Source organism: Phytophthora sojae, assembly GCF_000149755.1.
Source record: "Phytophthora sojae unplaced genomic scaffold PHYSOscaffold_1, whole genome shotgun sequence".
Lineage (NCBI taxonomy): Eukaryota > Oomycota > Peronosporomycetes > Peronosporales > Peronosporaceae > Phytophthora > Phytophthora sojae.
In genome coordinates this window covers 11,993,611-12,020,042 of record NW_009258115.1, presented here as the reverse complement: position 1 = coordinate 12,020,042, position 26,432 = coordinate 11,993,611, and the positions used below count along the sequence as shown (strand labels likewise).

Genomic DNA, 26,432 nt, shown 5'->3' with positions numbered 1-26,432 from the left:
GTTCGGCCCTTGCGGAACTGGGGCTGCCATGAATGCTGATGCAAATAGGCGCCTTCGACCGACGGATCTAAATTCACATTGCCGCCGGAGGAGGAATTGCAGCTTTGCAGACGAAGACCTGAGAAGATGAAGCCAAAATACCTCGCTGGTCGTGCGTGTCACGTCCTATATTTGCTCTAGTGCACTTCGCCGTTCTCCTCTTCGAGATATCGCCAAGTGTCCTAAATCCAAGTTCAGAGACATGAGCACGAAGTTTTTGCAAAAGGGCAACGATCAGCAGCGATAACCACTTAACTCCACGAAGATAGTTGTCGGGTCCGCGAAAACCATTGGCCTACCAACAGCCCCACCAGAATCCGCACCTGCACGAAAGGAATCCCGGGTCTCTGTGCTTTACAGTCGTTTGCTTGAAACCATCGAAGCAGAAGACGTGTGTAAACGTTTGGGAATGACCCGCAACGATGTCCGAAGTCTACGGCAAAAGTTTGACGAAGAAGATGGAACCAACAGCGATTCGGTGACGATACGAGGCTTTTTCCACCTTATCAACGACGACAAAGCTTACGAGAGAGCTCATCTGCTGACCAACGAGCTTCTACGCCTTGGAAATGTCAAGCCTTCGGAAACGAGGATTACTTTCGATCAATTCCTGTGCATTGTCTGCACGTTTGCTTCGTTTTCGGAGATCCGGTTGTGGCGATTCTACTACGACGCCTTTTTCGCTGAAGGGATTGACGCTGTGAGTGCGCGCCGCCTCAACGAAATTGTACAGGCTGCTGGAGGATCATACGCGCACAACATCGAAGTTGCCGCTCGCAATTTCACTGCCAACGCAGCATCACTAAGCATGCCCTAGTGCCTCACCTTTGACGAATTCTTAGAGCTTGTGCATCGCAACCCGTCGCTTTCTTTCCACTTGTACAAATCCAGCAGAACGTCCGCACACGAACACTAGGCAAAAAGTACTGGGGGAAGAAGGTTCGCGAACAGCTTCTCGTACCACCGCTCGTAGCTCATCTTCGCCTTCACCGCGGAGCATTACCCCCAATGGGTTTCAAGAATTGGCTATTGAGCATCCTGCTCAGAGGAAATACCGTCATGACACGGGCTCGAGCGCTTGCAAGACAACAGTACCTTGATGACGTACGTGCCAAAGTTTGACCCCCCACACAAATTCTGCGCCGGTAACGGTGAATCTACGGCTTAGAAGAATCTTGATCCTCTTCTTGGATGTCTTTCAACGCCAGCACCTCGACTTCTGCTCGCGCCTTGGACTGCTCTTGCCAAATTCTTCCCTCTTCAGCATATTTGAGGACCGCTAACTTGTGTACTACCAACTGAGCATTAGCATGCGAAAACGGCATGAAGTACGCTATGATGCGGTTCACGATGGAAACGGAGGGCAGTTTACCGCTATGAAGTCGCATATAGTGCACGATCACTTCAACTTCATGACGACGCTGAGCCACCTCGGCCCAAAAGCGATCTCCCAGCGCACAAGCACGTACGTTCTGCTGTAGCTGCAGCAACGGGTAAAATGCAATCTGGAACTCCGTCGTCCCCTTTGCCAAGTCTTCAAGATCAACAACGGTGTTGGCCTCGATGTTCAGCTGTCCAGAAAACCGTTCTGCTCGCGTGCTGCGATCTTTTCACGAGCTGTGTTGACATTCTTAGCGAAGTAAAGGCTAGTGTTGCTATCGTTCTTCAACCCCTCGCAAAATGCACGAAGCTCTCGACCATCCATCACTCCAGATTCGTCCACATCGAATTGCTTAAAGGCGTAATGCAGCAGCTCGTTCTTAGACCAAGTCGCGACGGTCGCTACGCAAAGCACAAAGTCGTCAAAGCGAAGACGTTTGATATTGCGAGCAAGCCCCACCTCCTCAAACAACCCTTTCGTAAGTTGTCGTGGTTGCTCGCGAATCATCGAGAAAAAAACTCGTCGGTTGTGATTTCTCCATCTCCCAGCTGCTCCTCACGCCTAAATGCACGCAGCATTCCTTCCACATGTCGTTTTTCGAGCGCTAGCGATAGACAGAGCTTCTCAGCTCGCTTGGTTTCCAGTAGAACTCCGTATTGCCCACTTGAAAATCCCCCAGTTTCGTCAGCTGCTGGCACCGCGGCCTCAGTATCAGTCATCGAATCCCCAATTGCTATTGTAGAGCTACCGGTGTCCACCAGAGTGGTAAATGACCGCTGCTTCACCTGAACTTTTCGCTGCGACGGCTTCCGTTCGATAACGGGCTGCACTTCTACTTCGTGGCCAGTTCCATCGCTACCACGGCGTGTTTCGCGGCTCTTGTGTGCTTTCTTCTTCTTGGATTTCTTGACATCTCCGGTGTCCGAGATTGTGCTGCCATCCTTCCGCGTCTTCTTTTTCTTCTTCCGAGTTTCTGGGGTGCGTGTTACCGTCTCGTCACTTTCTCTCGCTGTCTTCGAGTTGGCTGACGCGGACGTGGTCTTGCTTATTGCACTTTCAGTTTTGACATCTTCACAAGTGGTAGCTATCTTCGTTCCAGCCATAATGATTAATGGCACCGGTTGACTCTGCGATACTGAGAGAAAATACTATGTTAGTGAGCTGCAAATACCAAGCAAATCGCCTAAATTTGTGCAAGTGCTTTCAACGGAACGAATTCACCCCAACGCACCACGCACCCCCACCCAGTGTCGGATTCGGCTTCACTCACGTTTTGGTTTCTCAAGCGTTCACACTGTCAAGTATTTTCTCGGTCATGAGCATAAGACGAATCTCGTGGGTCAAAGTCCAGCGTCGATCACTGAAGCCGACGAAGATAGTAGTCGGTGCCGCGGTAGCCCATACACCCGCAGCAGAGTCAAGGAGAGGGTCCTACGTGTCTCCAGTCTATGGCCGACTAGTTGAGAGTAAGGAAACCGAGGACATGTGCAAAAGGTTGGGAATGTCTCGTGACGATGTACGTGTGCTACGCCGAAAGTTTGACGACGAGGATGGCTCACACAGTGATACGGTGACAGTCCGTGGCTTTTTTCATTTGATTAATGACGACAAAGCTTTCGAGCGCTCTCACCTGGTGACTAAAGAATTGCTTCGCCTTGCGGGTATCACGACTTCAGTAGCGCGGGTAACTTTTGATCAATTTCTCCGAGTGGTGTGCACCTTTGCGGTGTTCTCCGATGTCCAGCTCTGGCGGTTCTTCTACGACGCATTTTTCGCTGGAGGAATCGACGCTGTAAACGCTCGTCGTCTCAACTCTATCCTGGAGGCAGCGGGTGGGTCGTACGCACGCAACATTGAAGCAGCAGCTCGGCACTTCAAAGCCAACGCAATATCGCCGTTAACAGGTCTGCCCTCAACTCTCACCTTTGAGGATTTCCAGGAGCTCGTACGTCGAAACATTGTGGTTTTCTTCCCGCTCGTACAAATGCAACGCTCCGTTCGTGCACGAACTCTCGGTGAGAAATATTGGGAGAGGAAGATGAAAGAGCAACAACTTGTGCCGCTGCTTGTCGAATACCTCCGCAAACACGACGGACATCTACCACGGATGAGTTTGAAGGTTTGGGTTATGACTGTGGTGTTGGGAGGATATAGTGCCATGGCTCGCGCGCGAGCGTTAGCGCGACGTCAGTATCTGGAAGAGTCTCGAGCTAAAGCTTAACTTCCTCCTCGACTTCCCCAGTATCCAAGCGACGTCGTTGAGCGAGTTCAAGCGCATAGAGCTCACCAGCACGTTTGCGGATATTGAAAATCTCACGAGAGAAAATGCTGGCCACACTTTCACGGAACGTGAGCTGAGGGATGGCTCCGTGGTGGCGACGCATATAGCTTACGAGTTCCTGGACTCGAAGCTTGTTCGCAGTGATACGGGACCAGTATGACTCGCCGAGTGTAGATTCACGCACATTCTTCTGCATATTCATGATCGGGTAGAAGGCAACAGGAAAACTTTTCGCAAATTTCATGAATTCACCCAGATCAACCAGTCCGTCATCAGGAGTCAATGCAGCACGGCCCTCTTTGCCTTGGAGCATGTTGATCGCAGCAGTAACGTTGGCTGGGAAATGGAACTGCTTGCTTTGAAGCTCCAAGCTCATTTTGGTGACCTCACGTTCATCCAGCGCACCAGATTGATCCGCATCGTACAGGTCGAAGACGTATTGATACAACTCAGGCTTTGTGAGCACTGCAAAGCTCACGACACACAGCAGATACTGGTCAAAGGACAGGAACTTTTGGGACTCAGGGACGTCAGCAAACTTGAAGATTCCAAGCGTTAACGGTCGTCGTTCCTCGTTGATCATGAAGAAGAACTCGGCCTGGGTAATCTCGCCGCTGTTGAACGATGAGAAATACACAAAGTAAGCAGCCATTTTTCAATAGCTAGACAGCAGTATATAGCCTTACGAATGGTACATGTCGTTGTCGTCGTATTTCCGCTTCATTTTTCGAATATCGCTCAGTGTCAGGCCGAGGCCCGAGCATAACTCCTCGCAACGTCGTGTCTGAATGAAAATGTCGTACAGACCTTTGGCATCTTGATCGGGGCCACCTGCTTTATTGTCTGTGGTCTCTTGTTCAGGTTCTGCAGCTGCTGGTGTTGCTGCGTCCGATTTGCGTTTCTTCCCGGCACTACCACTGCGCTTTGGAGGAGAAGTCGAGGCCGATTCGAGTTGTGCCTTGACGGCTGGAGCGCTGCTACGTTTTGAAGCAGCAGTTGCCGTCAGTTTGGGTTGCACCTTGACTGCTGGAGTGCTACTTCGTTTGGAAGAGGTGGTGGGTGTCGATTCGTTCTTTGTTTTACTTGATGCAACGCTACTTCGCTCTGGAGGTGCTGCTGTCAGCTCTGAACTCGGTGCCTCTGAGTTTGCGGCGATTCCCGGTCCAACTTTACTGCCGCGGGTCTGGGGCCTTGTTGCATCCTTCGTACTCTTGGCGAAGAGTTTCTCGCGGTTCGAGGCATCGCTGAAGTCGTTCGAGACGTCAAGCTGCTTCTTTGACTCCGTTTTCTTGCCCTGAGGCGTCATTCGAGCACTCCACACGGCGATTTCAAGGGCAAACTACTGGTAAGGCTCGCTACAGAGCAGATGACGACCTTGTTTCGTTCTCAGTAAGACTCGGGCGAGCAACAAAATACAACTTCACAAAAATGGCTGCACAAACTTCAACCTCGTTCCAGAAATACATCAGAATCGTACAGATAATATCTAGTGGGTAAGTTTCTAGCTTTAGGTTTAGGAAGTTGATATTCTGGAACAAAATTACAAAATTGTTCTAAAATCAGTACCGCACAAACAATCTGTCATTCCAGAATTTACCCGATTCAAGCAGACCGACAGCGAGCCAAGATGCGTCGCCGTCCCGGTCATCCAAGCGCCAATGCAGCCGGTACGTCGCCTTCTCCTTCCTCCCACCTTCTCTACCTCTCTCTCCTCTACACATCGGTGTTTTTCTCCAGCTCTGTGCCCTCCTCTAACTCTATTAATCGTCCATTCTGTCAATGTGTCAATCCTGCAGACTCCGATGCCATGCAGCGCGCGCGCTACGCCAATGACGGGGGAGATCCAGGCGTCGCTCTAGTGAAAGCCATAGCTGGCAAAGCTCTGCAGTCTCCCAAGGTCCGCGTGGGGCTGGTGCTGTGGGCTGTGGGCCTCTTCTTCATGCTCCTGGCGCCGGGTCTGAGCCAGGTGACGCCGGAGATGAAGACCACGTACGAGCACATGGTCGTGGAGGCCGCCAACATGCCAGAGTACCACGAGGCCTACGCCAAGTACACTGAGGCTCAGGCGTACGCTGACGAGGCCAAAGTCTGGTTCTGGCGCTTCCGAGAGCCGTACAAGACGCTGGTGGACCAGCGCCAGCCAGCGGCCGACAAGTGGGCGGCCGAGGTGGCGAGAACGGAGCGCGAGCGGGAAGACAAGATGAAGAAAGCTCGAGCTTATGTGGGCCTCTGGTCGGACTTTGGTCTGGCGGACGTGCGCGCTCGATTCTGGAGCGCCTTTGAGAGGGGCAAGCTCTTCGCGCAGCAGCAGACGTTCTACCACATGATCATGCGCGTGCTGTCGGCGCGCGACGAGGACATCCTGAGTACGGTGCTCAACTGGGTGTTCGTGGCTGTCATGAATTTCACGACGGGGCTGCTGGGAGCGCTCTTCTACTTCTTCTTCTCGCTCGTGAACATGGTGTTCTCGTACCAGCCGGACCCGCTCAGTGCCACGGCGTTCGTGGTGCTGGGCTTCATCGGCGCCGCAAGCGTTGTGGCCTCGTATTTATTCGCGATCTACGGCATGGTGGCGAGTGGAGTCTACGTAGTGGGCAAGGTTGTGGTGCGTGACGCACTGGAGCAGGAGCGACGCCAGCAGCAACTGCGTGGTGAACGACAGGAATGGTAGACCGGAAAAACCATTGCTCGACGAGATACGCAATAGTAGTTTTTAACGTGGTAATGCCCGCAATGACGCTGAACGAAGCTATTGGAAGCGCCCTGTTCCTTGCATCAATGACTGGCACGCATTTCTTCTTTACGCTACGAGCTTCTGCTTTACGTCACGACAGTTCGCGAGTCCCCCATGCGCTTCACTCACTCGCTGCACCATCCAAAGCTTCGAAAAGCTGCCAAGCCAGCTTCCGAGCCGTTGGGCTGCTCGAAAGTGCCATAATGCTCATCAATCTTTGGTCTAGCTGGGGTATCGCCAATCTGTATACACAGCAACATAGTCTTGGCGAAGACACACATGTCGGTCAGTCACACTTACTCGTTCAGCGCTGCGCAGCTTTCAGCAAATTTCTTGATCGCATAAACAGCGAAGCGCACGGTAGTTTGGTCAATGTCTTGCAGCAGCTCGCACAGGACGCCAGCTAGCTCTTCCTTGAACAACGCCAACAGTGTGCGGCGATTTACCTCGTCTCGACACGCGTCCTTCAGCCACATCGCTGCTTGGAGCCGCTCTATTTGGTACGACGACCTGGCGGCCGATAGTATCAGCGAGAGATCATTCGGGCGCATTGTGCACGGCGTACGTTCGCCTGGCGCAGCATAATACGGTCCCACGGGTTCTCTGACAAAAGATGGCAACGAACGAAGGCCAGGAAGGCGGATCTTAAGTATACACCTGGTAAATAGTCGAAAACGACGAACCTTGCTTTCGCGAAGATATCGGTGTCAACCGATGCGCAGTATTCAAGAACTCTGCAGTCAGCTCCTCGTACTTGGTTTCTCTCTGGCACATCTACTCCGTTGAGGTAGCAGGCAACAAGTGAGATCATACCCAAACATACATATGGGGCAATGACCGAATGCAAACCGACCGGTAGCACAGGAGACGTGAAGAGAGCTTCAATAGAATTCGTGACCGTGGAGCGGAAGATATAAATGCGGAAGAACACCTCCTCGGCACTGATCAACGCGTGACCTTCAATCTACAAATTAATAGAAAACGGTGAAACCCTGCGTTAGAGAACCAACCAAAACACTCTCGTTCCAGAATACTTACAGTCCAATTAGGGCGATATGTGAATTCAGCATCCATAAATCTCCTGCCTCGGTGAGAGTGAGAAAAGTCACTTCTGTAGACGCGGTGGACTCGAACTTGTGGGCGGAAGTTCTCACTTTCATTTCAGGAACCTCTCCGCGCGTCTTCTCAAAGTTCCAAAATCCATCACTCTCACCAAAGTTGGTTCAATCTGGACCATTGGCGCTCCATTTTTGATAAATTCCGCGACAACATGGGTGTCTTCACTTCGTTTAGGCAATTCTGGAGCGAACAATACGCAGTTGGTTGCGTATTTGGTGTATTTCATTGCCTCCGTCACCTTTTTCGATACTTCGTCCTTGACCAGCACGTCGACGCGTTGGAGCACCCCAATTTCGTATACGATGATCGAGAACGGAACCTCGTTCTGGTGAATGGACTCAATTACAGTTGCAATGGTTGCAATGTCATCTGGAGCCACCCGACCATTTTCTAGACGGACGATGAAGGTGCATTTCCGACTGCTTCAACGCGCTGACGATAGTCTCTGCCCAATTGTACACGGCTTTAGGATCCACCGAAGCGTTCATGTAGCTCACTGTTTGTGCGACAAACTGCGGATCGGATCCAGATCTGCCAAGGAACTCGTTCCATTCGGGGGACCTTTTGAGGTCTTCACCGCGTAGTCGAGCAGAACACTCTTGCATGACTGCCATGTCGTTGAGCCGTTGTCTCTCCAGAAGACACTCGATCAAGTCGTTCCCACAGCCCTCAGGGCTGCCAATTAATAGGTAACCTATGGACTTGAACGATACTTATCGTAGCCATCTTGGCGACTCGAGTCCAATTGAGAAATACTTCGAGCTAGTGGAGTTGAATGCACAAATACTACAGTGTGTACCAGTAATAGGTGATCACCCAAAACCTGTCAATCAAATTGTATGACATGAAACCCCATCAAACTTTAGTTTCGGTCTGTATAGAGCATGAACAAAATGTGCACAGCAAGTGGTGAACAAGTGCACTACGATTCATTCATCTCAATCGCGAGTCCTAGCTGCCCTTCATCGGCGCTCTATTGCAGGTTTGGAAGGTTTCCGGATTCAGATCCGGAATCTGCCACTGTCTATCTGTGTGGACTTCCGAAAGATTCCTCCCCTCAAACCAAGCACATGCGTCGAGCTGAACCCTTCGGCGCCCGACAGGGTGGTGCGTAGCTTCTCACGCATTACTAGACTAGTGAATGCCTCCGTTTCTGACGGCAGCATTGTGTCTAATCCTACGATCTAGCCGGTGCCACGAACTTACTGCAGCGCGTTCGCGACGGCGCAGCATTTGCTGCTTTTGAGGAGATTCTGCTTTGTATATTGACGCTGTTCGGCTATCGAGGAATGGACTTGAATACCGTCGACTTTACCACGTGGGTGCGTCCGTCACTTCGGTGGCTGCTGCCGGCAAGCGTGGGGTATGCTTACTTGTGCTGATTGCAGCCAGGGTGCAGCCCATTGTAGCGCCGGTCGTCACCCCCGAAATGCAGGCCGCCCACCGGTGGTGGCAAAATGGGGCGAAGCTGTCCCAGGACGTCTACGACGCTCTCGACAAGTATGCCTCAGTTCAGAAGCAAGCGGACGCTGTCAAGGACGTGTGGTTCTGGAGCTGGCGGGAGCCTTACCGCGCCTTGGGCATCCAATACCAAGCGGAGGCTGACGAATGGATGGATGAAACTACAAGGATGGCGCAACGGTATGTGAAGAAGCTGGAAATGGTGGCCGACTACAAGAAAATTGTCGAGTTGGCAGCGTCAACAGGCTACAGGTATGGCGAGTCGACCCCGCTCATCGAATTCAAGTCCCCAGAGACATTGAAACCGGAGAAGACCGGCATGTTCGAGGTGACTGCGCAGCTAGCGATCGCATTGTTTTACTCGGCCTTTGCACACTTGCTGGTTATTGCGTGCAGCTGCACCTGTGTGAAGTTTGACACAGCGTTTACGCTGCTCCTGCTGGTCGGCACCATTAGCAAGAGGAACAAGAGATATCTCCTGGTTGTTACTCATTCTTTTGATCCATTTCAATGTCTTCTGTGCGCATTACCGCTACATCTACTGCACCATCGTAGCTGCTCTACAACTTTGCGCCACCACACCGTACGCGGGCGGGATTGTTTTCGTGAGCAGGGGCGACGAGCAGCGGGCCACCCCCCATCAACATGCATGGTCTCCCCCCTTTACGTACGGGACAGGTAGTACAACACGCCCACCGATACTTCCTGGACACTCGACCGTGAAGGCCAATGCTATTGTATTTGGCGTGTCATCCGCGGGTCGTGGTAACCTTTATCTACAATTTCTGGGTGCCGTACAGGTAAGGTTGCACTTGTGTCGAGCATTGCACTGTGTACCACCACCAACCTAACTCAGTGATACTGAGTCAGTAGAGTGTTGAAAGCACTTCAACTTGCGTTTTCACTGTATAAGTTGCGGGGTCGATTTCCGCTAACTGGTGTATGACACACCAATTAGTATTTTCGGGCAAAAAGTTCCCATCCCGGGCCCTGATTCGCGATTTGGCGTTTTGTTTGGAGAGTCAACAAGTGACGTCGTCGGGTCTGAAGCTGTTGGCGATGGCGCGTCCGAGCTCGTTGCTGGCGTTGCTGGCGCTGCTGGCGCTGCTCTGCTGCGCGCAGTCGCTGGCCGACTCCGCCTCCAAGTCCGCGCGTACGTCTGGCAATAGGCACCGCCGTAGTCCCTGCCCCCAGGGCCGAACTAACCCAAGCAACTGTACTGCACTGTCGATGGCTGCGTTCCAGGCGAGAACGTGGCGTCCGAGGCCGACCGCAGGCGCTTCCAATGGCTGGACGAGGGCGTCACCACTAGGGGCAAAGTTAGCGAGTGGGGGCAGCAGCAGAGCTTCTGCTTCTACGAGAACTCGTCGCTGCACATTCGCATGGACCCGCTCAACAGGTGAATGGCTGGATGGATGCAGCGCTTTGGCATGTGGAGGATATGTACTGACTGGGTGCAATTGTGTTGCGGGTTGTGTGACTCCAGTACACTGCAGCCGGCGCTGATTCAGACGCTGGGCCAGTCGCGGGAGGCTCAGGCGCTGTTCAACCTGACCAATGCCACGCTGTCGTACCTGCAGAGCGCCGCGTGGCCTCTGCGCCCGTTCTTCTGGGCGTGGAGCGAGCTGCGCGTTGTGGTGCGCAGTCCCAAGGTCGATCAGCTGAGCTTTACGTTTGCGCGGTAAGCTGCTGCTGCCTTTTTGGGTTCGTGTGGTGGAATGGAGTCTTATTTATTGTGCGATTGGTGTTGATTTAGGACGCCCGGGCTGTTGTGTCGTAGTGTGCTGAAGGCGGCACACCTGACTCCGGCGCTGGAGCAGTTTGTGCCTCCGTATGTGGTTGACGCGGTTGAAAACTTCCTCTATGTGGCGTGTACGTTGCGTCTGCTGCTTGAAGAGTGCGGGAATTGTTGTTTGCTGTTGTTTGCTGACAATGTTTGATGTACAGCCAAGCTGGTGTGCGAGAACTGTGTGGGAGGTTGCCCGCTAGAGTGCAGAGCAGTTGAAGGCGAAGGTGCTTGCATGCTGGAACTCAGTCCGTATCACGCCCCATGCATCACGGTGACCGGGCCCCCGGAGCCGTTTATCTCGACTTCCACGCCAAAGTTCAATTTTGATTTCACGTTCTTCACATGTAAGTGACAGCAATTGTTTACTGTGTTCATGAAGAGCTCTACTGACCGAATGTGGTGTTGTGTACGCTGCAGATTTGTCGTGGGTGTACGCGCAGAACTTCTTCCTGGGTCTGCTACTATTTTATCTATCGGAGTGGCTGTCGCGTTCACGCGCCTTCCACTACATGCTGGGCGCTGCGGTTGGCGTGTTTTTCTCGGCCCTTTTGGCCCTCTACATCTTCCAGCGCCAGGCTCGGAATACTACCAAGATGCTGCCAGGTGCTCAGCTCGTTTCGTCCCTCGCGTCAGTCGCCACGGTGGCTGTACCGGTGACAGGCTTTGTGGTTATGCCGAACTTGTATCGTCTCGGATCGTGGGCTATTTCGTACCTTGCGTACTTGTGGAATCGCGAGGTGCTCTTCGGCATCCCGCACCTGGGCAAGATCTACTTCGCGTTTTTCGCCTTCTTCGGGTGTGTGCTTGTGTGGTGGTATCAATGGGGAGCGTCGGCCAAGTCAGATACGGAGCCGCAAGATGAAGAGGAGATCGAGGAGATTGGCGTCTTGGATGACGAGTTGCCTCCTCCGACAAACCTGCAGCTCATCATCTCGAGGTCGCTGAAGCTTGTGGGCATGACGCTGCTGTTTTACAGCACGTCCTCAACAGAAGCCTCGCTCTTGATTATTCTTCTTGTGTCGCTTACTCGCGTCTTCGAGATCATTGCGACCATCGCGTACTTCTGGTATCATTTCGAGAAACCCGGTCGTCACAGCGCGCTCATTTCCAAGAAGGAGTACGAGAAGCAAGGACAGACAGAGACCGAGAAGGCGCTGGCACAGTTGCAGAAGTACCTCAAGGAGAACCCGGACGAGCTGGACAAGGTTCGTGAGGACAACGAGATTCGTCTTCGGCGGTTCACTAGAGGTCGCAACCATCTGGACGTTGCCACACAAGAGTCGATGCTGTCACGCCAGCGCAACCAGAGGCGGTCGTTCTGGTCGTACTGCTCCATTCAGTAGTTCAGCGGTAGGAAATAGAGGACAACAACCAGCATGACGAAGCAACGTGATCAAAAGTACGTACGCCGGCTCAATTGATTCATTCCTGGTCATTGTGTGTATCTGACAACGACGTTATTTTTCATGGGCTAGATGATACAAATGCTGCAAATTCCACTTGCTGTGGTTCTCTTAAATTACGCACTACATGGATTCGTAGGACCGACCGGTTCAATGAATTCGCTGCTCTCACCTCCAGCGCCTCGGGTCTCTTTTGGTTTGTTGTTCAGGTGTTCGAAAGCGCTCATGATGGGATGGGGCCGCGGCTTCGAGTCCAGTAGAGACCGCCACCTGCCACCGGCACGGCGTCGTTCTGGGCCTCCGACTTGAACGTGGGTTTGTCTTCATACGCTGCTTCGTCTTCGTCATTCGTGAGTCCGTGGACTTGCGATTCGCGGCGGATGGTTTCCTGCAGCCGCTGCCACGAGTAGCCAGGGCGAGTCGTGGACGCGGTTGGCGTCCGGGGCACCTGGTCCTGGAATCTCGGTGAGAAGAGGCTCTGAGACTGATGTTGTCTGTTGTCTACAGGTCGGAGCTGCCACGCTTGGTCACGGTTGAATGAGGCCGGCCATTCTTCGTCAAACAAGCTTCGGGGGCGACTCGTTCCTCGCCCAGCACGCTCGAACGTGGCAACCGGTCTGCGAATCGGTGGGATCGCTTCGTACCGGTGCAAGATGCCCGGACGACTGGCCATCAGCATCGCGTTGATCGGTGGGAGCAGCCGGCGCGGTGGCAGGCTGAGTGCTGGGATCGGCGAGAGCATTTCAGGTCGTGGCATGGACTTGGAATGGCCAGAGACTGGAGTCAACGAGAACGTAGCGGGGAGAGACGCCATTCGACTCCTGCTGCTCGCCGTCGACGCTGTGGATCTCCCGCCGTGGGCAAAGCAGAAGCCGCCTTTGCGCGCTGTGGTCGTGCACCCTTCGAAGACGCATCGTTTGCCGCCTCCATGAGCAATGCAGCGGCCTCGACTCACCGCGCTGTTGGCACAGCCTTCGACAACGCATCGGCGTCCGCCTCCGTGAGCCTTGCAGAGTCCGAGTCGCTGGGCGCTGCTCGTGCAGCCTCTGACCGTGCACCGCTTGCCGCCTCCGTGGGCAATACAGCGTCCTCCGGTCTTCGCACTGCTGGTGCAGCCTTCAACCGCGCATCGACGGCCACCTCCATGAGCTCGGCAACGTGCTCCACTCACAGCGCTGCTGGTACAGCCAGGCACTTGACAGCGATGTCCTCCGCCGTGTGCGATGCAGAGACCGCCTTTCTTGGCGCTAGACCCGCAGCCTGGACGCTGGCAACGGCCTCCTCCGCCGTGGACGTAGCACAAGCCTCGACTTTGGGCGCTGCTCGTACAATCCGGCACCTGGCAGCGTCGACCTCCTCCGTGAGTGCGGCACAGTCCACCCGAAGCTACGTGCTTGTTGCAGCCCGGCTCGCTGCACTTCCGTCCACCTCCATGCTGCACGCAAAGCCCACGACTGACAGCACTGCTTGAACACCCGGAGGGATCGCGGCATCGACATCCTCCTCCATGAGCGACGCACAAACCGCCGGAAACCACGTGCTTCATGCAGCCTTGAACACTGCAACGAGTGCCGCCGCCGTGTGCTGGGCACAAGCCGCGACTTCGAGCTGCATTGGTGCAGCCCAAGAAGCTGCACGCTCTTCCTCCGGTGCTCTGGCTCAGCTCGCCGTCTTCATCAACATCTTCGTCATCGACGTCTTCGTCTTCAGCGTAGCCATCTTGCTCGCCGTCGTCGTCCGTCTCCGAAGTGCTGGGCAGCTCGGGCGACCACGTCTCGGGGCTTTCCTGCTTGTCTTGACTGTACGACGCTGCGTGGAGAAGCTCGCCAAACTTGGGGAACGCGCGCTTGCCGTGCTTGAAGCCGTTGTCTTCGTCTCCAGTGGAGGAGAGAGACGCCGCCTTTCTCTTCATCTTGCCGACTTGGTGGTTGCTTCCGGAAGCTCGACGACCTCGAGCTCAACGCCGTTGGATCGCCGACTGCAAATGCAAGCTTCTCTCAGTCTGCGAGCGGGTCTGCGAAAACGGCAATGGGCGAGGCGAGCGCTGCACGAAAGCGGCGAACAGTTGGGTGGCGAGCGACGTGCGTTGCAGAGCCGTAAAGCCCGCTGGAGGCGACGGAAAGCGCCCTGGGACCTGGCGGAGAGCACGGCGAGCGATGGTTTGAGACTACAGGCTGCGTGGGTTGCGTCTGTCTGGCGCTTCGAGCGCGCTCGAGAAGAGAAAAGCTCGTCTCGTCCCAGATGCCGCACACTGCCATCGTGACAAGTCCCGACGCAGCAAAAAAGGACTTTGCACTTTCCCCGCAAGTCCCAGCGCGTCGTTGGAAGAAAGGAAAGGTCCTCGCCTCGCTTCAGCCTCTTGTCACTGCAGCCGCTCGCCAATGCAACAAAATGCCAGACGACGGCCAGCGTGTACAGCGAAGAAATGAAAGACTCGATTAGTTCGTTAGGAACACACCTACCAGAGCGTCTTAGTCCTCCTTCTCGAGCTTGATCTCGAGCATGATGGCGCTCTTGCGCTTCTGCTTGGCGAAGGCGGCGGGGACCTCGAGCTCGTACATGAGCACCTCGGACTCGGGCTTGTCCTGCAGCTCGGCCAGCGGGATGGCGCAGAAGCCGATCTTGTCGTCCTTGGAGATGCGGTCGTGGTCGAACACCTGCACGTCCAGCACGGCGCTCTTGGGGTCGTCGGCGATGAAGGCGAACGTCTCCTCCGGGTCCCACTCCGGGTTGAGGTTGGCCGGGATCATGGAGCTCTTGTGCTCCGTGTTGGCCAGCTTGAAGACCACGTACGGGTCGCTCTTGCCGTTGAAGTCGGCGGACGGCAGGTCCACAGCCTTGACGAGCGTCACGTGCACGGCGTACATTGCGATGGTGGAGAAGAGGGGGGAGAGGATATGTAGTGAAGGGGGCGGACTGCACACGTGGGCGAGTTGCTCGGAGCTCTTCTTGCTTTTCACAAGTGAACGACGTCAGCATGGAGCGTCAGATTGCGAAAGGCTACCGGTACCGGTAAAACGGTACTTGTACCGGTTTAGCATAGGGTAAACATATGGTGCACTGGTTACCCGCCTAGAGCACCAGCACGTCCAACGCGCCGCATTCTACAGTACAACCCAGTGGAAAACAAAGTTAAGGCCAAGTTTCGCCATTATTCATGGGAGTACCTGAAGACTCAAGCGCAGGTTGCTGCTCCTTCTTGCCGGGGAGGATCGCAGTTCGTAAGAAAGGGTAATTGTGGTGTATTGCCGTTTGCAGATATTTTGGCCAACGCATGCTTATTATCTCGTTAATAATCTCGATTTTAATCCATCCAGCTCTTAATTAAGACCTAGGTCTGATTTATATATCTCGCCAGTACGGTCTAAGATCCGAGCTTGGGGCTCTGTTTTCTCGACCAAGGCGCTTTTCTACGACTTGGAAACGCAGAAATGCCATTCTAAACGGGCCAAACCGAGTTTCTGGGCCTAAAAGCGGCCCCCAGCAAAGCATAAAGCTAAATCAGCCCTCGCCTATCTCGTGTCCACTCATATTAAGAGACAGGCGTGGTCTATTTTAGAGGTCTATTTTAGAGGGCAAAGTATTTGCAAGCGGCAATATTAGTTGCGTCTACCCGAGTTGTGGCGTTTTTTTAGTGCTTGCCGCAGTATGCGACTATTTTTACCCCCCCTAAGTTATGTGTCCAACACTAGTTAATCCGTTTACAAATGCTTAGATAAATCGACTCAATACAACAGTAAGTCATTCGAATGCATACAAAACTCAATATATTTGATTTCAATACAAAAGTCAAGTAAATAATTCTGGCGATACCGGTATCTGACATCAAACACGTGCGTTGCACCGAAACACCTGCATGGGATTGCACTATTTCATTACACATGTACTTCGTCGACTGCTGCAGCCTGCAGCACTCATTGAGCGCAGCAAACTGGGCGAATACTGCGGCTTCGTGCCGGGGTACTTCATTTCCATTTGCTTCGCTTACCGCGTGCGAGGATGGAGCTCTGCAACAAACTCATACACATCGAGTTTCTGCAAGTCTGGAAGGAATCGCTGTGGACTCGGAAGATACGTGCTGACGATTCAGGAGTTTTAGCTGGTGCGGCAACAATCTTAGACTTGCGTCGATGGGTTTAACGTTTTGCCGCCTTTTCCTTGCAGGGAAGTGTTGCTGATGCTGAGCGGAATTCAAACACAATCCAAACGTACTGATTCAAGAGGGACCCACGGCGCTCACACGCACGGCAAGCGTGCTAACGATCGCAATGCCCCAACAGCAAAACAGGAGCTCTTGGAGCCCTCGGTCACCGTTTCGAGTATCGAGACGTTTCCTGCCAAGATATGAATCTGGGTTGACTGCGACTGCAACCTCTGGTCAGAAGAAGAAGAAGAAAGAGAAGGAACGGAGCCTTTGGGCGATTGCGCGTGGCAGCGTCGTGGCTGCGTCAGCAATCATGTTGCGGTCTATTGCGCCGTGCTCTCGTGTGGTCGACAGGCTTCTTGAGACAGGAAATCAGACCATCGTGCGGCGAAAAGCGAGACTGCACTCGCAGTAAGACACTGCCGCTAGCGGGTACAACAATGGTCACGTTGAAGCTGAACAACTAGGTCCGACGCCGAAAATCCACGCCTTCTCGTCCGGAAAACGCCGGATAAGCCGGTCTGGGTACATTCGCGCATGTCCCAGAGCCAAATTACCGCTTACCATTGGTCACAATGTAGAAATTTGCCGCCCGCCAGTTTGTCGAAATTACATCTTCTTTTCCGCCAACTGGCGCGCCTCAGCGCGCGGCATTATGCCCAATCGAGTTATCTCGCATACCGCGAGAAGGCGACATATCATGCGGCCCCACAGTGTCAGTCGCAGTCCGTAGCAGAAGCACACACAGTCATTGCGTCGCCCTCCTGCCACTACCCGTAGTGCTCACTCGACAGCGCAGCTCAGACACCTACAGTACCTCCTCCGTAGACACACGCACACACACACGGCCACCATGAGCACGATGCACACGCTGCAGGTGACGCTGGTGCGCGCGGGCGACCTGGCGGCCAGCGACTTCGGCTTCATGGGCATCGGCGGCAAGAGCGACCCGTACGTGGTGTTCAAGGTGGGGCGCGTGAGCCAGAAGAGCTCCGTGGTGCAGAGCAGCCTGAACCCGCGCTGGGAGCCGGCCGAGACGTTCCAGTTCCAGGTGGACCGCCCCAAGGAGAAGTGCCTCGAGGTGCACGTCATGGACTACGACCGCTTCATGAAGGACGACTGCATCGGCAACGCCAACATCGCGCTGGCCCCGTTTCTGGAGAAGAAGCAGTCGGAGGTGGTGTCCTACGAGCTCGAGGTGCCGCCCGACTACGACAAGCAGAAGCGCAAGTCCGTGCTCTTCCTCGAGATCAAGGTCACGCCCAACGAGCAGGTGGACCAGGTGCTCGAGCTCTGGGAGAACCAGCGCTACCACATCGTCAAGAAGTGGACCACGGACACGCACATCGCCGGCTCCACGGAGCGCAAGCGCTGGAGCTCCGTCACGGACGCCAACATCTCGTCCAACGCCTTCGAGGAGGTGGCCCCCAAGGTGCCCAAGCACCTGCACGCCGAGGGCTGGACGCTCGACGTGTCACAAGGAGACGACAACGGCTGGATCTACGCGCCGTCCTTCTCCGGGCCCTGGCAGAAGGACCCCTTCACATTAGCCATGGTGCGGCGACGCAAGTGGATCAACAGGTGCACAGCCCCGGACAACAACAATCAGTAAGAACGCTGGTGGATGCAAGTTTCAGACATGGTCTACATGTACAGTTTCTCTCACACAGAGCAGAAGCGGGTGGAGGGAGATGCATTGGCCAGCGCGTTGATGCCGAGCATCGGTGCGCTCGAACGCTTTTCTGGACGGAAGAGCGTCGACGACGACGTGATGAAGGAGGCACAACGGCGCAACAACAGTGACGACCGGAAAAGAATTGGGCGCGTGTTGTGTGTGAACGGAGCTGCGAAGTGAAGCAGCGGGTAGAGAACAGCTTGGAAAACGATCTAAAAGGCTGCAGTTTGCGTTGGTGCTATGTGCTTCCAGGTTTTAGGGAAGAACTGATTGCAGTTTAATCCACATCAATTGGTCTTTCACGCTTCATGTTTTTCCGGCTTGCTCTCTATTGCTAGGTCAAGATGGCGCTTACGCGAACGCCTTGCTCCACATCTTCTTCTCCTTGTCGAGTTGGCGGCGAAGACGCAGCTTCAGGCGCTCGTCGAGCTTGACGACAGCACGGTCCTGCGGGGCAAGGAGCAGGGCTGCCTTGACGTCGTCGGCCGCGGGTTCCAGCTTGTTCTCCTTCTCGTACGCCACAGCGCGACGATAGAGGGCCTTGACGCTCTTCGCGTCCAGCGCCAGCGCTTCATTGCAGTTGGAGACAGCCTTGTTGTAGTTCTCCATCTTGAGGTAGCACTGCGCGAGGTTCAGGTACAGGCTGAGCTTGATGGCGTTCACCTCCTCCTTGTCGGCCTCGGTAAGGTCGAAGAACTTGGACGCGTGCGTCAGGGCCTTCACATAACGCGCGGCGGCGTGCTTGTGGTTGCCGTCACGGAAGAGCTCGTTGCCCTCCTCCTTGTTCTTGACCACCATGCGCATGCGCTCGGGCTTCTTGAGCTTGCGCGTGTCGTGGTCTTCGTCGCCGCCCTCGGCCTGACGCTCAGCCTCCGCCTTCTGCGACTCCAGCTCAAGTTGCTGCTCCAGCGCGCGCTCGTCAGCCTCCACAGCAGAGAAGTACGCCTCACAAGCTGTCCGCACCTCCGTTTCGATCTCCTGATGCTTGGCCGTGATGGCGTCAAGCGTGGCAGTCTCCGCTTCCTCCGAGTAGATCCAGTCCTCAGCAGCATCCAGCAGAGGGTTCAGTTTGGACGAGTCGAGCTTGTCTCCGTGCTTGCCGCTGCTCTTCGAGCGCATTTCATAGACGAACGCCTCGATGGCGTTGCGTTCGTGGGCAATCGCAGTGAGCTCGGCGTCGCGAGCCTGGAATTCCTGCTCCAGTGCCACGTAGCGGGCCAGCTCCTCCGCGTCTTCGTCACACTCCGCGGGGGCGGCGGCAGCCTCAGCAGCCGCTTCACTGGAATACGCAGCACCCAAAGCAACAGCGGTAGTCGAATCCAGCATACGGCCGATGAGAGCAGCGGTGCGCTGCTGCTCGGCAGGGAACGCAGCGAGGATAGCCTCCTGCACGAACGGGATGCGAGTGCCACCGCCCACGATTTCCACCGACGCGATGTCAGCGCTGGGCACGCTTTCCTTCGCAGTCTCCAGGGCCTTCTGCAGCATCGCCGTGACACGAGCACGCTCAGCAGCGCACAGCTCCTCGAACACGTTGCGCGAGATCGAGATGTTAACATCCTTCTCGGGGGCAAGGTTCTCGACCGTCACGCTGGCCTCTCCAATCGTGGACAGCAGCTTCTTGAGCTTCTCGCACGCCTGGAACAGACGCTTGCCCTCCTTGGTGTGGAACGACACGGTCAGCTGGTGCTTGGCCTGCACCTCCTTCTGGAAGTGCTCAAAGAGACGCCGGTCAAGCGTCTCCGCGCCGAGCTCCACATCCGCCTCCGTCGCCAGCACAGTCTCGCCCGTCTGTGTGAGCTTCACAACGGCAACGCTGGTGCTAGTGTGGCCCATGTCGACGATCGCAATGTGGCGAGCGGTCTCCATCGCAGCATCACCATCGGCCTCCGACGCCGCCACTGGGTGCTTGTTATGGAAGCAGCGGGCCAACGCCGCATCGCGCGAGATGATCGCCAAGCTGGGGATACCCGCAATCTTGGAAGCCAGTCGAACCGCACGCTTCTCGTCGTCGCCCCACACCGACGGCACCGCCAGCGTCACGTGGAACGGCTCGTCCTGGAAGCGCTTCTTCATCTGCGTGGCCAGGTTGGCGAACAGCATGCCCGTGAGCTGCTCCACCGTGAACTGCGTCTTGCTGCCGTCCTTGCCATAGTCCACCGTAGCCACCACGTGGCCAGCCTCATTCACCTCGAAGGTGGCTTGGTGTCCGGGCAGGCGCTCGAGCTGCTGCTGCACGTCAGCCAACTGGCGCTTGCCCACAAGTCCAGACAGGAAGGCGATGGTGTTACGAGGGTTGGTGCTGGACGACAGCACCGCCGACTCGCCCACCAGGCGCTCCTCACCCTTAAAGGACACCAGCGTGGCTGTGGTCATGGCGCCGAGCTCATTGAGCACCACGTCGCCCGTGCTCTCGGCCACTACGCAGCGTTGCGCGCCCTGGCAAAGTTGACGGTGTAAAACATTGAATTAGCCGGTCAATTCTGCGAGTTAAAGCGCGCGGAAGACGCCGTTAGCATTGCAAGCGAATGGCGAAGCAGGTGACGTACGAAGTCGACGCCAAACACGCGCGGGGGCTGCGTCGTCGCCATGGGGATTCGATCGACAAGATGTGGAGGAGGGGCTGTTGCGAAATGACTCCGCAACGGCTCTGGAATGCTCTATTCCGTGTGTGGTACACTAATGTACCCATATTTAATTTGTGACCATCACTCACCCACAAAGTCAACTTGGTGCGCACTTGCGAGTGCCTCACTCGCCAATTGCTCCTGCCAGACGCACGCCATGGTCGCTATTACCAGCCCGCCGACCGAAGAGGAGACGTCCCGGCGACTGGTGTCCGTGCTAGAGACGTTTGCAAGAGGTGGAGCTTCTGCTGAAGAGCTTGGATACACTGCGGAGCTCTTGATCGCAACTGTGGAGGAGGAAGACGCGAGTGAAGACAGACCCAAACTCGTCGCCGCTTTCGTCGAGGTGCTGGAGGAGACGGAGTTCCTGGATGCAGCTCAATTTTCAGCAATTTCGGAGCAGCTTGCCGCTGTGTTCTTAGGTCGGGATGATGATAGTGAAGAGGATCAGGAGAGCCACGCCAGCAGGAGGCGGCGGATGAGGAGAGAGAGGCTGGAGACGCAGTTTGCCATTGGCAAGAGCTGCCTCGTGGTGCTCGAGGAAGACGACGCCTGGCACCCGGCTCGGATTACGAAGCATATTGGTGAGAACGAAGACAGCGACAGTGAAGACGATAGCGCTACGGATTATGACCGACCTATTGAAGTCGAGGTGGAGTTCATTGAGTTCGGCAAGAAGCAGATTATCCGAGAAGATGAGGTGGTGCTGGACGAAGATGTTGCTGGCCGTGAAGAGGAAGAGGATATGACTGGTTTGTGTGAAATGTGCGAGCGTCCTATGAACTTGACTGCCCACCACGTGATTCCGCGCGTCACGCACTCCAAGTATCTGCGCAAGGGTTATACGAAAGAGTTCCTAAACACGTGCATCATGATCTGCCGCCAGTGCCACAGCAAGATCCACTCGGTCGAAGACAACAAGACGTTAGCGCGCGAGTACAATACGCTCGAGAAGATCATGCAGCACCCGAAGATCATCGACTGGGTCGCATACGCGCGGAAGCAGAAGGCTCGCATCAAACCGCGGAAGAAGAGCAAGTGGCCGGTCGGCAAGTGAACCACTCAAAATGGTTCACTGCATGGTCCATGCAAGTACACTGTACAGTGGTAGACGGCGAAGGTGGGTTGGTGAACGATCCCGCGCGGTTTAAACATCCTCTCACTCCACGAATCATGGAACGCGATAGCAGCGTGTTGCCGCGATTCGTGGTTTATAGTCAAAGCAACACGCCCGCGATGGCCATCCACCCGTTTCCAGTCGATACCTGCGCTTCCTCCGCTGAGAATACCGAACGAGTGGTGGGAAGTAGGCATCTTACAGTTTCAAACCCACATGACACGCGCTGGAACTTGTATGTACAGAGTATTGCTGACAATGTTCGCTTCGGCGAGCGCGGCCGAGCCCGTTCGTCGTGCAGTCGCATGTTGCCAATGCTTGCGGGGTGCTTATCGCCTAAGCTCGCAACGAAAATCTACTGACATTGAGACTTGATTCAGGCACACTCCGAAGTCGGTAATAATTGCAGCTGCGCATCATTACAGACTGTAATTTACAGTTACGCAGGACACTCCCTCGATGAGCCGGAGCTCACATACACTTGATTTCACTATGTTCGGTGATCGCGCGATCCGATTGGCCGTCAGCTTCAACTTGGATCCGATCCGGCATCTTGCCTCATGACAAGCATTGCCGATGCCCCGCGTTTGGCTATGCCGCTTAGCAAGGCGCAAACTAGAGTGGAGTGCGCTATATACCAGCACAGTCTGCATCCTCTATACACTGCCATCGTCGCGTCCAGTGGACGGCCCACTGCCTCACATCGTATTACGCGGACAGCAGAGGGAGGGCGGTCTCAAGATTCGGCGCGACGTTTCAAGGGTGCACCAGGACAACTTCAAACTGGATCGCAGCAGGATATGCTGGCCTGACTCCGGTCATTCATTGGCCCGGAGCGGTCGCCCTTGAGATCCGAGCAGCGACGCCTTGTGCGAGCGAATGTGAGCCCTTGGTTTTTGGAATAAGCGCGCGAACCGTCGGCAGGGGAAGGCCATAGCAATGGGATCCGCTCTGTGGCGGTCATTCTCGAGCGCGACGCGTCCCGCGCAAGGCGTCCTCTACGGTGGTCAAGCTCCGCACGAACTCTCGATCCCAGCCGCACAAAACGACTGATTGGCATCGCCATGGATCTGGACAACATCGACCCATTTCACGAAGAGCTTCAGCTCGCCAGCAGGGTCAATGCTTCGCCATTTATATCGAGTTCGAGGGCTCAGACATCGTCACCGCAGCCCTGGGAGCTGCACGACGTGGATTTCCTATTGCCGGGGCGGGCTGCAACCTCCACTCGCTCGTACTTCCAGGACTCGTCGAGGAGGTACTGCTCAAGTCTTCACGAGTCGGAGGTCCCGTACCCCTCGGAGCTGGACGACGCGACCAAGCCATTGGCTTTTCGGTCGGGTGCCTGCTGGCAAGACATGACCCTGACCGACCCAACCACGAGCGAGTTCTCTTCCTACCTGGCCGATGACGTCTTCACGGATAAATTGCCGGCTGCGTCAAAGTCGCCGCTCTCAAGGAAGGCTCCAGCCCAGACGGAGCCGCCTACAAGGCTTCGCGTGAACGCTGCTGCATGCGATAGTCGAGATGACCGCAGCTCAGCTAGCCCTCTAATGAGGAGCGACGCCACTGTGGTGTCCCCGACTATGGTTGACAAGAAGATCCTCGTCACGGACAATGACCTTCGGCTGTTCTCAGAGGGTTCGTCGTCCATTGGGAACATGAGAGCACTTCGAGGACAGGAACCGGCCAAGAAGTGCTCGCCGCGCCCGGTGCGTGAGAGGAGTACTAAGGTAGCAAAGTCTCGCACTGCACTTGTCGGTCAACCTCCGGCACCTGTCGTGACACCACGTCAGTTTAAGAAGCGCTATGCTCCACCAGCTATGAACTTTGACGACTACGAGGATGTCCCGGCCCCAAAATATGCCAAGACTTCTGACCAAGCAGCGTGGAGTGCTCCAACCATTGACCCCCGTTGGTACTGGGGGCGTTCGGACGGATTCCACGGCTTGCACCCTAGGTTGTCGAGCCCGATGAGTGCAGCTACAGCTTCAGACTACAACGGAGCCAGCCTTTACCAGTCCATTGTCCACCAAGTCACGGCGCAGCAGCCACTGCAGCACCTGCTGCCGCCGTACCAGTTCCACCAGTCCAAAAAGCTGCGCCAGTACCAGAACACGGCGTTGCCCAAGCGTAAGATTGGCATTTACTCCCCCGCTGAGCGGCGTGAGCGACTGAAGCGCTTCCACGAGAAGCGAAAGCTTCGCGTGTTCCACAAGCGCATCAAGTACGACTGCCGCAAGCGGCTCGCGAATTCCTGTCCGCGCATCAAAGGACGCTTCGTCCGGAAGTCCGAGTACCTCCGAGCCACCAGTGGCGACGCTGCTTCCCCGGAAACGTCGGAGACAGCCTCCAGCTCCGACGATGGCCAGCTAAAGGAAGGAGCTCTCGTTGTGTGTACGGTCCTGTAGCATTTCCATTGACGTTATTGAATACACGTACAGCATTGCGTGTTCTCAATCCGACCATCTTAGCAAGCAACGTGATTCTTGTCAAACACCTCAACCATAGCAAATCATGGCAGCAAATGGCGACGGGATTCGAGAAAGCAATCAAACACGCGCACAGGTGAAGAAAGGTTCTAAAAGCTGCTCAGCCTGTGTATTAGCTGGGCTTTGTGTTCTGTGATCTTTACACCTTCTTGCCACTGCAACTACGTTTCAGCAGCAACCGTTCGCTTCGAAGGGTGGGGGACTCGCCCTCATCACCCACCCACGCATACTGCACGCACACACGCAAGCTTAAGCGTTCTGCACGACCTCGGCAATCGACTGGGCGATGTACTCAACGTTCTTGGACGTGACACCAGCCATGCTGATGCGGCCGTCCTTGGTCAAATAGATATGGTGCTGCTCGATCATGCGCGTCACCTGGGCCTCCGTCAGGCCAGTGTAGCAGAACATGCCGATCTGGTCCGTGATGTGGCACCAGTCCGACTTGGCGCCGTTGGCGGCCTCGATCTTCTCGATGGCCGAGCGCAGAGCCGTACGCATCGAGATAATGCGGTCAGCCATGCCCTTGCACTCGCTGTACCACTGCTTCTTGAGCTGGGCGTCGGACAGGATAGTGGACACGATCAGCGAGCCGTGAATGGGCGGGTTCGAGTACATGGGGCGGATGATGATCTTGAGCTGCGACTGCACACGGTCGGCCTCCTCCTTGCTGGAGGTGACGACGCTCAGGGCGCCCACACGCTCGCCGTACAGACCGAAGTTCTTGGCGTACGACTGCGACAGGAAGATGTTGTGGCCCTCCTTCACGAAGAGGCGGATGGCAGCAGCGTCGCGCGTGGCGTCGCCCGAGGCGAAGCCCTGGTAAGCGCAGTCGAAGAACGGCACGTGCTTCTTGGCCTTCATGACGTCGGCGATCTTCTGCCACTGCTCGATGGTGGGGTCCACGCCCGTGGGGTTGTGCGCGCAGGCGTGCAGCAGGAAGACGGATCCGTCGGGGGCGCCCTCCAGGTCGTTGAGCAGGCCCGAGAAGTCCAGGCCGCGCGAGGCCGGCTCGTAGTACGTGTAGCGACGCACCTCCATGCCGGCGTTCTTCATGATGGGGATGTGGTTGCCCCACGTCGGGTTGGGCAGGTAGATGGGGGTGCCCTCGCCCAGGAACTTGGCGAAGAACTCGCCGGCGAGGCGCACGCCGCCCGTGCCGGAGATGGTCTGCACGCCCGTGATGCGGCCCGACTTGAGGGCCTCGGAGTCCTCGCCGTACGCGAACTGCAGCGACAGGTCCACGAAGTCCTTCATGCCGGCGATGCCGGCGTACTCCTTGTTCTTGCCGGCGGCCATGATGCGCTGCTCGGCCTCCTGCACGGACGGCAGCACGTACGGCTTGCCGTTGTCGTCACGGTAGGCGCCGACGCCAAGCGAGACCTTGCGCGGGTCCGCGTCCTGCGTACGACCAAGCAGCAGAGCGTCAGCAAATGTATGAGGATTAATAAAGGATCTTTGATCGAAGTCGCACCTTGTTGAAGCGCTCGGTCAGGCCGAGGATCGGGTCGGCCGGGCCCATGGGCACGCCGGCCAGCCACTGGCCGGCCGCGGACTTGGTGGCGAAGCCGCGCGTGGACTGGAGGAGGAAGCGGCGGGCGAGCATGGTCGCTGAGGAGTCGAGGCCGAGGATTTTCGGGAGTGGCCATCGGCGGCCGGCGTCGCGCGTGCTTCCAAGCCTCCAAGCAGGCCGCTAATCGCTGTAATTACCCTCGGTTTAAAACACGTGGATCTTCCCATCGCCGGAACTTCGCCAAGTTAACCTGTAGGAGTACACTGGGTTGTCATAACGTGCCGTTTTGTGCTGCTTGGTTTAGCCAAATGTACTGACATAAATGCGACATCCTTGCATAAAAGCGCGCATACGGTTTTAAACGACGAGCCCTGTTTCTTGGGAGGAAGAAAGCTCATGTGGCAATGCGCAAGCAAAGCCGTCGCTAGTGGCGTTGGGTCAAGTGTCGATGCTACACATCGACTCACCACCCACGGGCTTGACCCAGCTCGGGAGCCTATGGCTCTATATTAATAGTGCTCTGCTATGTAATAATGCACTATGTTGCGCTTGGAAAGTAGTTTGACGCACCGTTTGGCCCATCCGATTGTTGGGATCGCGAAGATGGAGGAAGGCGGAAGAAGGTTTCCTCGCCGCTTGTGCACGGGGCGTGGGGGC

General features: G+C 55.7%; 11 protein-coding genes across 11 annotated transcripts; 4 read left to right on the top strand and 7 right to left on the bottom strand.

Moving 5' to 3' along the window:
- Positions 1 to 1,196: 1,196 nt before the first annotated feature.
- PHYSODRAFT_310277 (hypothetical protein) lies at positions 1,197 to 1,927 on the bottom strand (the record flags this gene model as incomplete). Its single annotated transcript, XM_009519257.1, has 2 exons — positions 1,197 to 1,598; positions 1,667 to 1,927. 2 exons carry the CDS (start codon positions 1,925 to 1,927, stop codon positions 1,197 to 1,199), a joined length of 663 nt encoding a protein of 220 aa, XP_009517552.1.
- A 994-nt stretch (positions 1,928 to 2,921) lies between these two features.
- Positions 2,922 to 3,641, top strand: PHYSODRAFT_468352 (hypothetical protein; the record flags this gene model as incomplete). The annotated part of the gene is made up of 1 exon (XM_009519256.1): positions 2,922 to 3,641. The coding sequence occupies one exon, from the start codon at positions 2,922 to 2,924 to the stop codon at positions 3,639 to 3,641; it is 720 nt and encodes a 239-aa protein (XP_009517551.1).
- Positions 3,631 to 4,425, bottom strand: PHYSODRAFT_475240 (hypothetical protein; the record flags this gene model as incomplete). Its single annotated transcript, XM_009519255.1, has 2 exons — positions 3,631 to 4,315; positions 4,388 to 4,425. 2 exons carry the CDS (start codon positions 4,423 to 4,425, stop codon positions 3,631 to 3,633), a joined length of 723 nt encoding a protein of 240 aa, XP_009517550.1.
- Positions 4,426 to 5,328: 903 nt separating this feature from the next.
- Positions 5,329 to 6,372, top strand: PHYSODRAFT_469409 (hypothetical protein; the record flags this gene model as incomplete). The annotated part of the gene is made up of 2 exons (XM_009519254.1): positions 5,329 to 5,368; positions 5,498 to 6,372. The coding sequence occupies 2 exons, from the start codon at positions 5,329 to 5,331 to the stop codon at positions 6,370 to 6,372; spliced, it is 915 nt and encodes a 304-aa protein (XP_009517549.1).
- Positions 6,373 to 6,731: 359 nt separating this feature from the next.
- PHYSODRAFT_323681 (hypothetical protein) lies at positions 6,732 to 8,168 on the bottom strand (the record flags this gene model as incomplete). Its single annotated transcript, XM_009519253.1, has 5 exons — positions 6,732 to 7,006; positions 7,119 to 7,209; positions 7,289 to 7,399; positions 7,793 to 7,923; positions 7,955 to 8,168. The coding sequence occupies 5 exons, from the start codon at positions 8,166 to 8,168 to the stop codon at positions 6,732 to 6,734; spliced, it is 822 nt and encodes a 273-aa protein (XP_009517548.1).
- Positions 8,169 to 13,372: 5,204 nt separating this feature from the next.
- On the bottom strand, positions 13,373 to 14,152 carry PHYSODRAFT_445608 (hypothetical protein; the record flags this gene model as incomplete). Its single annotated transcript, XM_009519252.1, has 2 exons — positions 13,373 to 13,861; positions 13,904 to 14,152. Coding segments are annotated over 2 exons (738 nt in total), but the record flags the coding sequence as incomplete, so codon positions are not given.
- A 469-nt stretch (positions 14,153 to 14,621) lies between these two features.
- PHYSODRAFT_284598 (hypothetical protein) lies at positions 14,622 to 15,150 on the bottom strand. The gene has a single exon (XM_009519251.1). The coding sequence runs from the start codon at positions 15,072 to 15,074 to the stop codon at positions 14,679 to 14,681; it is 396 nt and encodes a 131-aa protein (XP_009517546.1). The 5' UTR covers positions 15,075 to 15,150; the 3' UTR covers positions 14,622 to 14,678.
- Positions 15,151 to 17,187: 2,037 nt separating this feature from the next.
- Positions 17,188 to 20,648, bottom strand: PHYSODRAFT_353741 (hypothetical protein). Its single transcript, XM_009519250.1, has 2 exons — positions 20,576 to 20,648; positions 17,188 to 20,465 (listed from the first exon to the last, which is right to left on the bottom strand). Exons 1-2 carry the CDS (start codon positions 20,615 to 20,617, stop codon positions 18,378 to 18,380), a joined length of 2,130 nt encoding a protein of 709 aa, XP_009517545.1. The 5' UTR covers positions 20,618 to 20,648; the 3' UTR covers positions 17,188 to 18,377.
- Positions 20,649 to 20,810: 162 nt separating this feature from the next.
- On the top strand, positions 20,811 to 21,710 carry PHYSODRAFT_310269 (hypothetical protein; the record flags this gene model as incomplete). The annotated part of the gene is made up of 1 exon (XM_009519249.1): positions 20,811 to 21,710. The coding sequence occupies one exon, from the start codon at positions 20,811 to 20,813 to the stop codon at positions 21,708 to 21,710; it is 900 nt and encodes a 299-aa protein (XP_009517544.1).
- Positions 21,711 to 23,896: 2,186 nt separating this feature from the next.
- PHYSODRAFT_385425 (hypothetical protein) lies at positions 23,897 to 24,136 on the top strand (the record flags this gene model as incomplete). Its single annotated transcript, XM_009519248.1, has 1 exon — positions 23,897 to 24,136. A coding segment is annotated over one exon (240 nt), but the record flags the coding sequence as incomplete, so codon positions are not given.
- Positions 24,137 to 24,343: 207 nt separating this feature from the next.
- Positions 24,344 to 25,896, bottom strand: PHYSODRAFT_284595 (hypothetical protein). Its single transcript, XM_009519247.1, has 2 exons — positions 25,737 to 25,896; positions 24,344 to 25,663 (listed from the first exon to the last, which is right to left on the bottom strand). The coding sequence occupies exons 1-2, from the start codon at positions 25,866 to 25,868 to the stop codon at positions 24,512 to 24,514; spliced, it is 1,284 nt and encodes a 427-aa protein (XP_009517542.1). The 5' UTR covers positions 25,869 to 25,896; the 3' UTR covers positions 24,344 to 24,511.
- Between the last annotated feature and the right edge of the window lie 536 nt (positions 25,897 to 26,432).